Source organism: Dromiciops gliroides, chromosome 5, assembly GCF_019393635.1.
Source record: "Dromiciops gliroides isolate mDroGli1 chromosome 5, mDroGli1.pri, whole genome shotgun sequence".
Taxonomy (NCBI): Eukaryota; Metazoa; Chordata; class Mammalia; order Microbiotheria; family Microbiotheriidae; genus Dromiciops; species Dromiciops gliroides.
The window spans coordinates 211,454,464-211,466,804 of record NC_057865.1 but is presented as its reverse complement, the minus strand read 5'-3'; the positions used below and the strand labels follow the sequence as shown (position 1 = coordinate 211,466,804).

General features: G+C 39.2%; 1 protein-coding gene across 1 annotated transcript; it reads left to right on the top strand.

Moving 5' to 3' along the window:
- Window positions 1-10,244: 10,244 nt before the first annotated feature.
- Window positions 10,245-11,477, top strand: LOC122729588 (kelch domain-containing protein 3-like). Its single transcript, XM_043968547.1, is given in 2 exon segments — window positions 10,245-10,607; window positions 10,609-11,477. Coding segments are annotated over 2 exon segments (1,161 nt in total). The 3' UTR covers window positions 11,407-11,477.
- Window positions 11,478-12,341: the final 864 nt, after the last annotated feature.

Below are 12,341 nucleotides of genomic sequence, written 5' to 3'. Positions count from 1 at the left end.
AGGAGATATAGATGAGGAAATGGAAAAACCTATGTATAGAAGGAAAACCAGGAGAGAGCAGTGTCTTGAAAACCTAGAGACAAGTGAGTATCAAGGAGGAGAGAGTAATAAAAACCCCACAAGGTGGGGGTGGGATAGAGGTAGATCTTAGGTTGTGGTTCAGCTTAAGAATAGGAAACAGGGAGTAAATTAACTTAGACCTGACTGACTTATCAACAAAGACATAAAATTTAATTGTCCAGGGAATGCACAACACCCCCTTTCAACTTTTTAAATACTCTCTTTCCCCAAATCTCTGTGGAACCTCTAGAGAGGTTTCCCAGGCAATGCATGTAATTAGATTGCTGATCAAAATTTTAAAATGGGTGCTTGTCTTTATAAAAATATTTTACTCTGTTTCTGTTTTTGCGGGGGACAGTAATCTGTTTTTCACAAAACAAAACTCATTAACTCAATTCAATTCAATGAATTTCCAAGTTACCTCACACAGAAAATCATTCATCTTATCACCATTGGTATTGTATGCTGATCACATTTAAAACCCCATATAAAGTTATCAACTATGGAACAATTACATATGATTAAAAACCAATAACAGATTATCTCAATAGATGCAGAGAAAGCTTTTGGCAAAATACAACACCCATTCCTAATAAAAACACTAGAGAGTTTAGGAATAGGTGGAGCTTTCCTTAAAATAATAAACAGTATCTACCTCAAACCATCAGTAAGTATTATATGCAATGGAGATAAATTAGAGGCCTTCCCAATAAGATCAGGGGTGAAACGGGGATGTCCATTATCACCCCTATTATTTAATATTGTCCTAGAAATGTTAGCTTTAGCAATCAGAGAAGAGAAAGGAATTAAAGGAATTAGAATAGACAAGGAGGAAACAAAACTATCACTCTTTGCAGATGATATGATGGTATACTTAAAGAATCCTTGAGAATCAACTCAAATATTACTTGAAACAATTAACAACTTGAGTAAAGTAGCAGGATATAAAATAAATCCGCATAAATCATCAGCATTTCTATACATGACCAACAAAGTCCAGCAGCAAGAGATAGAAAGAGAAATTCCATTTAAAGTAACAGTAGATAATATAAAATACTTGGGAGTCTACTTGCCAAGACAGACCCAGGAACTCTATGAACACAACTACCAAACACTCTTCACACAAATCAAATCAGATCTAAATAATTGGAAAGATATCAATTGCTCATGGATAGGCAGAGCTAATATAGTAAAAATGACAATACTGCCTAAATTAATTATTCAGTGCCATACCAATCAGACTACCTAAAAATTATTTTATAGAGCTAGAAAAAATAATAACAAAATTCATCTGGAAAAACAAAAAATCAAGAATATCCAGGGAAATAATGAAAAAAATTCACAGGAAGGTGGGTTAGAGGTACCAAACCTGGAGCTTTACTATAAAGCAGCAGTCACCAAAACTATCTAGTACTGGCTAAGAAATAGAGTGGAGGATGGAATAGGCTAGGCACAGGAAACACAGTAGTAAATGATACTAGTAATGTAGTGTTTGATAAACCCAAAGACTCCAGCTTCTGGGATAGGAACTCAGTATTTGACCAAAACTGCTGGGAAAACTGGAAGATAGTATGGCAGAAATTAGGCATAGACCAACATCTTACACCTTATACTAAAATAAGGTCAAAATGGATACATGATTTAGACATAAGAGGTGATACCATAGGTAAATTAGGAGAGAAAGGAATAGTCTACCTATCAGATCTTTGGAAAGGAAAACAGTTTATGACCAAACAAGAGATAGAGTATATTATAAAATGCAAAATGAATGATTTTGATTACATTAAATTAAAAATTTTTTTGTACAAACAGAAGCAATGCATCCAAAATTAGAAGGGAGGCACAAAACTGGGAAACAATTTTTGTGGCCAGTACTTCTGATAAAGGCCTCATCTCTCAAATATATAGGGAACTAAATCAAATTTATAAGAACCCAAGTCATTCCCCAATTGAGAAATGGTCAAAGGATATGAACAGGCAGTTTTCTGATGAAGAAACCAAAGCTATCTATTCCCATTTGACAAAATGCTCTAAATCTCTAATGATTAGAGAGATGCAAATTAAAACAACTTTGAGGTACCACCTGAGACCTATCAGATTGGCTAAAATGACAAAAAAGGAAAATAATAAATGTTGGAGAAGCTGTGGGTGGAGCTGTGAACTGATCCAACCATTCTGGAGAGCAATTTGGAATTATGCCCAAAGGGTGATAAAGCTGTGCACACCCTTTGACCCAGCAATACCACCTTTGGGTCTTTTTCCCAAAGACATCATGGAAAGGAGAAAGGGACCCACATGTACAAAAATATTTATAGCTGCTCTTTATGTGGTGGCAGGGAATTGGAAATTGAGGGGATGCCCATCGATTGGGGAATGGCTGGACAAGTTGTGGTATATGAATACAATGGAATAATATTGTGCTCCATGAGCAGGAGGAGTTCAGAGAAACCTGGAGGGTCTTGCGTGGGCTGATGATGAGTGAGATGAGCAGAACCAGAAGAACATTGTACACAGTATCATCAACATTGAGTGTTGATCTACTGTGATGGACTATATTCTTCTCACCAATGCAATGGTACAGAAGAGTTCCAGGGAACTCATGATAGAAGAGGATCTCCAAATCCAAGAAAAAAAAAAAACACAACTGTGGCGTATAGATGCTGAATGAACCATACTATTTCTTTTGTTTTTGGTGCTGTTGTTTTTTCTATTTTGAGGTTTTTCATCATCACTCTGATTTTTCTCTTATAACATGACTAATGCAGAAATAGGATTAATGTTATTATGTGTATATATATATATATATATATACATCATATCAGATTACCTGCTGTTTAGGGGAGGGGGGAGGGAGGGAAGGGAGGGAGAAAAATCTGAAATTGGAAAGCCTGTAGAAAGAAAAGTTGAGAACTATCTTTACATGTAATGGGAAAAAAATAAAATACTTTATTAATTAAAAAAAAAGAATGTCATGTGGAAAAAAATAAAATACTATTAAAAAAATAAAAAATAAATAAATAAAATAAGAAACTAATAACAACAGTAGTTACATATTGTCATGGGGGAAATGGTTGGTGTGAGGGTCCTTGGGTAGTCCTTTTTAAAGAATTACACCCTTTCACACACAAATCTAATTAGGATAAAATAATCTTTTATTTAGTCACTAGAGAAAGGAAATCAAGAGAGCAGTCCAAGGACTTCTCTCATGGAGAGATACCACAGAGACACATGATTCTCTAAGATACCTATCTCCTTGAACAGGAGAAAGTCTATAGCCTTTATAGAGGACAGATGGTGGAGAGACAGATGGGGTGATCATCTGACTGTGGAAAGTTCCCTCAATAGGGGTGATCACCCAAGGGTGGAACGCACCTCCTGGGGTTGGCCGGGGAGAAGTTGGGTCAGGGATGGCTGCTCAGATCTCTGGAGCCATCTCCATCCCCTTGACACCACTCAGGCAGTAGTCATGCTTTATGTAATTTTCTCTCTGAGGAGTGGGGGAACCTGGTCTTTCTTTAGGTGTGCTTGTCCTTTGGTTTAGCTTCTCAAGTAGAAGTTTTCCTGAGTTCCCCCAGAAAACTTCTGCAGTACCCCTGGCCCATAACATTTATAATATATAATTGTTATAGGGGAAAATGGTGGGGGTGGGGTTAGGTGTGTTGGGGTTCTTAGGTCTTCCTCTTTAAAGAATTACACCCCCTTGCACACAAATCCAATTAGAACAAAATATTTATTTGGGCACTAGAGAAAGGAAACCAAGAGAGAAATCCTTGGACTTCTTCTCATCGGGAGAAGGCATGGCACAGAGACTTGGTTCTCTGAGATACCTATCTTGTCAAGCAAGAGATAGGCAAATACTTTTATAAAGGACTGATGGTGGAGGGACTGGATAGGGTTATCATCTGACTGTGGAAAGTTCCCTTATTGGGGGTGATCACCTGAGGGAGGACTATCCCCCACTGGTGGTGGCTGGGGGAAGTTGGGCAGTTCCCTGGTGCCACAAAGACACCAGGTGTGTCTCAAGGAGAAGACCCATGTCAGCTGGTCAGGTCAAACTTCAATAGTCTAACCCCAAAAGATAATCATGTATATAATTATTTAATAATTAATATAGTGTATGCATATTCTAGGCACTCTGTTAAGCACTTTACAACCCTGCAATCTTCAAACCACCCTGGAAGGTGGGTGCTATTATTTCATTTTCCCCTTTAAAAGAGGTGAACTCACATGCTAACAAATTTTTCAGACTAGATTTTAAGTCAGGTTTTCCTGAATCATGCATTTTCCAGAATTTCCATGCCTTAATGCCAAATAGCAAATGTATTTTTACATTAAGTTCTGAGTTACCACAATTATCCTAATAGGAGAACACATTTAGACCACATTCTGATTTACTTTCAAGATATAGTTTGATCAAATCTGTATGTATAATCACCAATGGTAACATTTAAATCTCAATTTATCCAAGGGTCATTTCCTATTAGCACTTCAAAAAAGAAGAGCCCATTATTATCAATAAACATTTTTAAAAAACATTTAAAACACACAATTGTCAGCTCTCTGTAACTTTCTCCTACTTTCTCATAGCCACCAGTTTGGTTTACCTGTCCTGAGGCTTTTCAGATAAATATAAGCAGCAGCTTCCCATTCCCATCTCTCAGCTACAGAACCCAGGAATCCCAAGTTGCATATCAAAGAATAATCACATAGGGTTTCCCATATCCTCATCTGAATGAGATCAAAACCATTCCTCACTATTCTCTTTCTAAATCTCCAAAACCCCTTACTCAGACTATATAACTTTCCGTGATTTTCTATTCATTTCCTCTTCTAACTTTCTTAAACATGTTCTGCTTTCTTTTAAACTTAGCTTTAAATTGTTGGTGGAGGTGTGAACTGATCCAACCATTCTAGAGAGTGTGATGGTTAAAATCTAATGTGTGATGGTTAAAATCTAACCTTATCTGCCTCCCCCACCAGTGTGTGGGGGGGGTAGAACTAGTTAAGTTTACTGATAAATTTGCAACAATTTAGGCTTTAGAGCATTTATTATAGTATATTAGGGGTTAGCCAAGAGAGAGAGAGAGAGAGAGAGAGAGAAAGCCACCTTCACCAAGCAATCCATGCTTCCAAAGAGAACATGTGATGTTCTGAAAGTTAGGAGATCAGTCTACTCTGCCTGCCAGTTCCTCAACAAAAAGGCCAATCCTCAGTGTATTCCAGTGGAAGTTTCCTGCAAGACCGGAAGAGGGGTGGTTCCCACACACAGCTCCATGCTAATTGGCTGGTCCATTAATTGACATGACTTACAGGAGGTCTATGAATAGACATAACACGCCAGGCAGCTTCTGGACACGTCACATTCTTTCTTTTCAGGGAGGCATCACCCTGGTTCTCACAATGTCTTTCTCAGCATGGGGTGGCACTCTGATTCTCACAAGAGCCATTTTGAACTATGCCCAAAGGGCTATGGGATATCCTTTGACCCAGTCATAACACTTTTAGGTCTGTATCCCAAAGAGATCATAAAAAAGAGAAAAAGATCCACATGTAAAAAATATTTATAGCAATTCTCTTTGTGGTAGCAAAGCATTGGAAATCAAGGGGATGCCCATCAGTTGGGGAATGGCTGAACAAATCATAGTGTATGAATGTAATGGAATACTACTGTGCTATAAGAAATAATGAGCAGGCACATTTCAGAAAAACCTGGAAAGATGGAGTTAAGTTGGCAGAACCAGGAGAACATTGTACACAGTAACAGCAACATTGTACAATGATCAACTGTGATATATTTAGTTCTTCTCAGCAGTCCAATGATCCAAGACAATTCCAAAGAACTCATAATGGAAAAATGCTCTCCACATCCAGAAAAAAAGAGATGTGGAATCTGAATGCAGTTTGAGCCATACTGTTTCTACTTTTGTTGGTTTTTTTTAAGGTTTTTCCCTTTTGTTCTGATTCTTCTTTCACAACATAACTAATGAAGAAATGTGTTTAATGTGATTGTACATATATAGCCCATAACAGATTGCTTTCTGTCTTGGTGAGGGAGGAGAGAAGGGAAGGAGGGAGAAAAATTTGGAACTTAAAATCTTATTTAAAAAATGTTGAAAACTATTTTTACATGTGACTGGAAAATAATAAAAAAATGTTTATGATTTAAACTTAGCTTTTAAAAAATGGAACTAACTTGTTTGTTTCATATCCTAATTGGACACTTCCATTACCAATCATATCTCAGACTACACCTTACTCTGCTGAATACCTCCCAGTTCCTAGTTACCTCACCTCTCACTCTATGAATACTGGTATCCCCATTCAAATGCATGTAAGGCCTTTACTCACCTGTTCCATGCTCAGGTACCTTTCTGCTTGTCTTCCTTTCTTCATGCATAAGTGGAAAAAAATCAAAATTTGGATCTTGGGACCAATTTCTCTTTCTCATCCTGAGTCTTGGGGAGCTCTGCCACTTCTTTGCTAAACTAACGCACTGAAGAGGTGGGGTCCACTCCAGTGCACTTTCAGGGAATAATATTACGAAAACCAAGAGAGAAGAGAGTATCAAGGAGGAGAGCATGCCCTATAATGTCAAAGGATGTAGAGAGGTAAAAAAAAAAAAAGAATGAGGATTGAAAAAAGACCATTAGATTTGGCAATTAAGAGATCATTGGTAACTTTGGATGGAGAAGTTTTGTTTGAATGATGAGGTCTAAAGTCATACTGCAGAGAGTTAAGAGAATGAGCAAAAAGGAAGTGAAGACACCAATTGTAGACAAAGTTCTTAAGAAGTTTAACCAGAAAAAAGGAGGAGAAGTAAGAAGATAAATCATGAGAATAGACATATCAAGTGACAGAGTTTTTGAGAATGATGGGGAAGGCATGGACATGTTTATAGACAGCAGGGAAGCAACTAGTAGACAAAGACTAATTAAAGATTAATGATAGGGGCAGCTAGGTGGTGCAGTGGATAAAGCACTGGCCCTGGATTCAAGAGGATCTGAGTTCAAATCTGGCCTCAGACACTTGACACTTACTAGCTGTGTGACCCTGGACAAGTCACTTAACCCCAATTGCCTCACCAAATAAAAAAAACCCAAAAGATTAATGATAGAGTAGGGACGAAATATACTGGAGACATGGGTAAAGGAAGAGATAGTGGCAGAAATCATATAAGTGATGTGAGATTGTAAGGAAGGGGGAAAGTGCTTTGCATCTGGCCTATTTTCAGTGAAATATGAAGCAAATTTCTCAGCTAAAAGGATGAGAGGAGCCATAGGAGATTTGCAGAGGGATAAAAAAACTTCAGAAAAGCCACTATTTAACCAAGATAATGAATCAATTTGTTGTTGTTCAGTCATTTCAGTTGTATCCAAATCTTCATGATGCCATTTGGGGTTTTATTGACAAAGATATTGGAGTGGTTTGCCATTTCTTTCTTTAGCTCATTTTACAGATGAAACTGAAGCAAACAGGGTTAAGTGACTTCCCCAGGGTCACACAGCTTGTAAGTGTCACTTTTTACAGATGATATGATTATAAACTTAAGAACCCCAGAAAGTAAAATAAAGTTGTAATTAAAACAATTCACAAATTCAGAAAAGTTGTAGGATGTAATATAAATTAATATAAATCATTAGCATTTCTGTTTATTATAAACAAAACTCAGCAGGAAGTGATAGCATTCTCTCTGGGAACTAATCCAAATCATCTTCACAGAGAGACTTTCTAAAGTGTCTTCAAAAACATTTATTGCTGTTCATTCTGTGATTGGCATTCCTCATAAGGAATGGCTACATTAATTTGTAAAATCTTATGAAGAATGATGATAGATGTTTGTGAGCAGCATTATTCTATAAAGCAGAGAGAAACAGTAAAGGGTAAAATCAGTTTGAAAGAAAGCTTGGCAAGAGATCCATCTAACAAAGTCATCCAAGGACATTTAAAATGAAAATGGAAGGACTACAAACTGAAGAAAAATGGAAAATATTTAGAAAAACAATCTGTTTTCTTCATCAAGGATAGTGGAATCAACCACCAGTTAGTCCCTGACATCAGAGTCTAAGACGTGTTTTTCATGGAGTTACAAATTATGCTAAAGGGACATAAAAGAAGAACCAGCTGGTTCTGGACCAAATATGTAGAGAAAAGACGCATGCTGAAAGTGATATTATTACAAAAGCATTCAGGGACCAATATACAAGGTGTCTAAAAGAAGAAAAGATACTAAAGCCATGGGGGGAAATCCCCAAAATCTTAATAGTAATTTTTAAAAGGTGACTAAGAAAACATTAATAACTACCAACCTATATATTGACTCACCAAACTATTGTGATAGTTTTAAAAGGTTTGAGTTTCTGGGTAATTTAATCACTGTATTAATAAAGTCAGCAAGTTATAATAAGAGGATGATCATTTGGCCATCTCTTTTAGACCAAAGACCCCTAATGGCAGTGGAGTCCCAGTTTATATGCCCCTTGAAGAGTAGGTGTTCCTGGGGGATGGCAATCAACTTGGATTGATTAATACAAGTGGAGGTATGGGCTATATTAAAATGAAGGTGTTGGGGTATGTGACTTAGGTCACTCAAATCTTGGTCAAAGAGACATCAATTTCCATATCACCTGGCTTGATAATAGGGAAAATCAACCTTTCCTAAGACTTGTCTTAGCAAACACAATGAGCAGGAATACATTCATTAGTCCAAACTTTGAATTTATTTTACTGTCTGATTAGATCTTGGCCTGGGTAAATTTTTAAGAGATTTCCCACATTGATTGGTTTCTGGATGAGGAAGTAGAAAAGGGAAAAACCTTGGTCCTAATATAATAATTAGTTATTTAATATAAAAAATATTCATTTCTCACTCTATAAAAAAAACATCATGAGAGGCATCTGTATAGGAATCAAGATCATCCTTAATGAGGCTTAGTAGGGAATAAATGGGCTTCTGCAAATGATATTCAATAACAAATTGCATTCTTACCATTTCACAATTAACTGAAAGATGTAACTAAGATCCCATTGTGCTTATTCTTCGTTGATTACCAAAAAAAAAAAATCATTTGATTTAGTAGAACAAAAGGCCACCCTACAGACTCTTTTACAATATGTATCCCATCCTTACATCAATATTATCCAAGAGTCCTTGGAAAACGTAACTACAGAATTAATTGTTTAATGATGTTCTGATAATAAGCATAAAGCATGTCATAAAACAAAGAAATGTTTACTCATCATAGGTATTTGTCCTGTGATGGAGGGAATCCTGCTCAGAGTCCAGTTTGAGGAGGGATCCCCTGGATGATGAAGTCTTCTACGTACTCCTGTTTGAGGATGACAGTGTATTGACTGCAAGGTCCAAGAACACTGATGAGTCTCCTGGAAGAGGTTTTTAATTATTCAAAGGAGTTTGGTCAGTCCATGCACAAAAGAAAGACCAAGTAGATGAATAATGTCTATTGATCATATATCAGCATGTATTTAGACTGATACCCTACAGGGTTAGATTTCTTAACCTGGTTTCTATAAATATTGTTGAGGCTTTTAAATATTTTGATAACTATATTTCAATATAATTAGTTTCTTTTTAATAATATGTATTTTACTTTATTTCATACATTTTAAAAACATTATTCTGGGCTTCATCAGACTGCCAAAGAAGTCCATGACACAAAAAAAGTTAAGAACCTCTTTTATAGAGTTTGGCCAACAGTATGCATAAATGGAAAAGAAAACACAAATGGACAGCAATCAAAAATGTACATGAGAAGAACAGACTAGATTTCTTTCAGGAAATTGTTGGTATTTTACTGGCCCCAAACTTCCCATGAAATCAAAGGTCCATCCTTTCAATACTAATATTTTACCAGTATTGTTATATGGCAGAGAGATTTGGAACACCACTATTTCTAAAAATCTAAAATTTAGTGACCCACAGAAGGCAATGGAGAAGTGAATTGTGGTTGTGAGTAGGCTGCAACGTGAAAATTATGAGGAACTCAAAAGAATGGGTGTAAAGAATAATATCGAGAAGTCAGGGGAAGCTGTCTAGAAGGGGAGGACAGGGCAGTGTGGAAGCTGGGAGACCCTGAGGATAGTCGTGGGAGGATCTAGGTAGCAGAGACAGCGGGGCAGGCTGGCCGTGCTGTGCGGGCATGTGCCAATAGCCACATCCAAGGGGAATGTTACGGTGGATGGTGCACCTGGAGGGCAGGCCCCGCAGGGTGAATCATGCAGCAGTGTCTGCGGGGCACCGGGTGTATTCATTTGGAGGATACTGCTTTGGAGAAGACTATGAGACATTACGCCAGATTGATGTACACGTTTTCAATGCAGTGTCATTGCGTTGGACTAAATTGCCCCCAATGCGGTCCAGCGAACAGGCTGGGGAAGTGCCCTACATGCCTTATGGACATTCAGCTGTCCTCATTGACGACACTGTCTACCTGTGGGGTGGACGCAATGACACAGAAGGAGCTTGCAATGTGCTCTATGGCTTTGATATCAACACTCACAAGTGGTGTGTGTTGAACCCTTGGGTGTGAACCCAAGGTATCTGGAACAGTACCTGGAGCCCCAGATGGACATTCAGCCTGTGTCCTGGGCAAGAACATGTATGTCTTTGGGGACTATGAGCAGCTGGCTGACTGCTTTTCCAATGATATCCACAAGCTGGATACCAGCAGCATGACGTGGACCCTCATTTCTGCCAAGGGCACTCCCGCACAATGGAGGGACTTTCACTCAGCTACAATGTTGGGCAACCACATGTATGTTTTGGGGGGTCGAGCTGATCGATTTGGACCCTTTCACTCCAATAATGAGATCTATTGTAACCGAATCCGTATCTTTGACACAAGGGCTGAGGCCTGGTTGGAGTATCCATCTACCCCATTGTTGCCTGAGGGTAGAAGAAGCTACTCTGCCTTTGGGTACAATGGGGAGCTGTACATATTTGGTGGCTACAACGCAAGGCTGAATCGGCATTTTCATGACCTCTGGAAGTTCAATCCAGTGTCCTTCTCTTGGAAGAAGATTGAACCTAAGGGAAAGGGGCCATGCCCCCGCCAGCGCCAGTGCTGTTGCATCATGGGAGACAAGATCGTCCTCTTTGGGGGCACTAGTCCTTCTCCTGAGGGAGGCCTAGGAGATGAGTTTGACCTCATGGACCACTCCGACCTACACATTCTAGACTTTAGTCCCAGCCTGAAGACCTTGTGTAAACTGGCTGTGATTCAGTATAACCTGGACCAGACCTGTCTGCCCCATGATATCAGGTGGGAGCTGACTGCCATGACCACCTACAGCAACATCAGCCGCCCCATTGCATCATCCCATGGGTAGAGGGAAGCCTCCATTGCCTTCCCTACTGATCCTGCTGCTGTCCTCACCACCCCTTCCCTTCATTTGCGAACCAGCCACCATGGGCCCCTGGACTTTGTTCCCCTGCACTTGGAGGTGCTGGACTAGGGATTTTTTCTGTGCTGTGGACTTTTGGAGGGGCAGCTGGGGGAGTATTGGGGCCCTCCCCTTATCCCCTCCCCCTTGGGGCTCAGGCCCTCTCCCTTTGGTGCTCTCCCCATCCATGTCCTCTTTCCCTCTGATTGTTCCTTAGCATCTGCGGTCTGTTTAGGGTATCCACATATATTATGGGGTTTGAGGGAGGGAAGATGGGGAACCATCAGTACCTAAATGTAGTTTCACTGCTTCCTCCACCTTCAGGAGAAACCTTTAGCCCCAATTCCTCAACCCTGCCTGAGCCATGAGTGGTGTCTGGGAGCTAAGAGGTGTAAAGCTGTTGAAGTGAAGTCCTCTCTTCACCCTTCTTGGGGACAGGGGTGTCCATCAGGTGATCTCTTCCTCCCCTCATTCCTGACCCACTTAACCCCTCCAGGTTGTTACTGTTCCCTGAAAATCAGCCAGTGAGGATTTTATAAAAATATGTACAAACCAAAAAAAAAAAGTCATATGATAGGAAGAGAAAATGTACTAGTCACATAGCAAGGGATGACATGTGGAAGGTCAGAAAGCTCCATTAGTGTCATCATGCAAAAAGATCAAGGGAGGCCTTTATCCAGTTAGGTGAATCCTTAATGGTGTACTTTTGGAAGAGGGGCAGCTAGGTGGCTCAGTGGATAGAGCACTGGTCCTGAAGTTGGGAGGACCTGAGTTCAAATTTCACCTCAGACACTTACTAGCTGTGTGACCCTGGGAAAGTCACTTAACCCAAATTGCCTTAAATATTCAGGGCCATCTTCAGTCATGCTGATGTACATCTT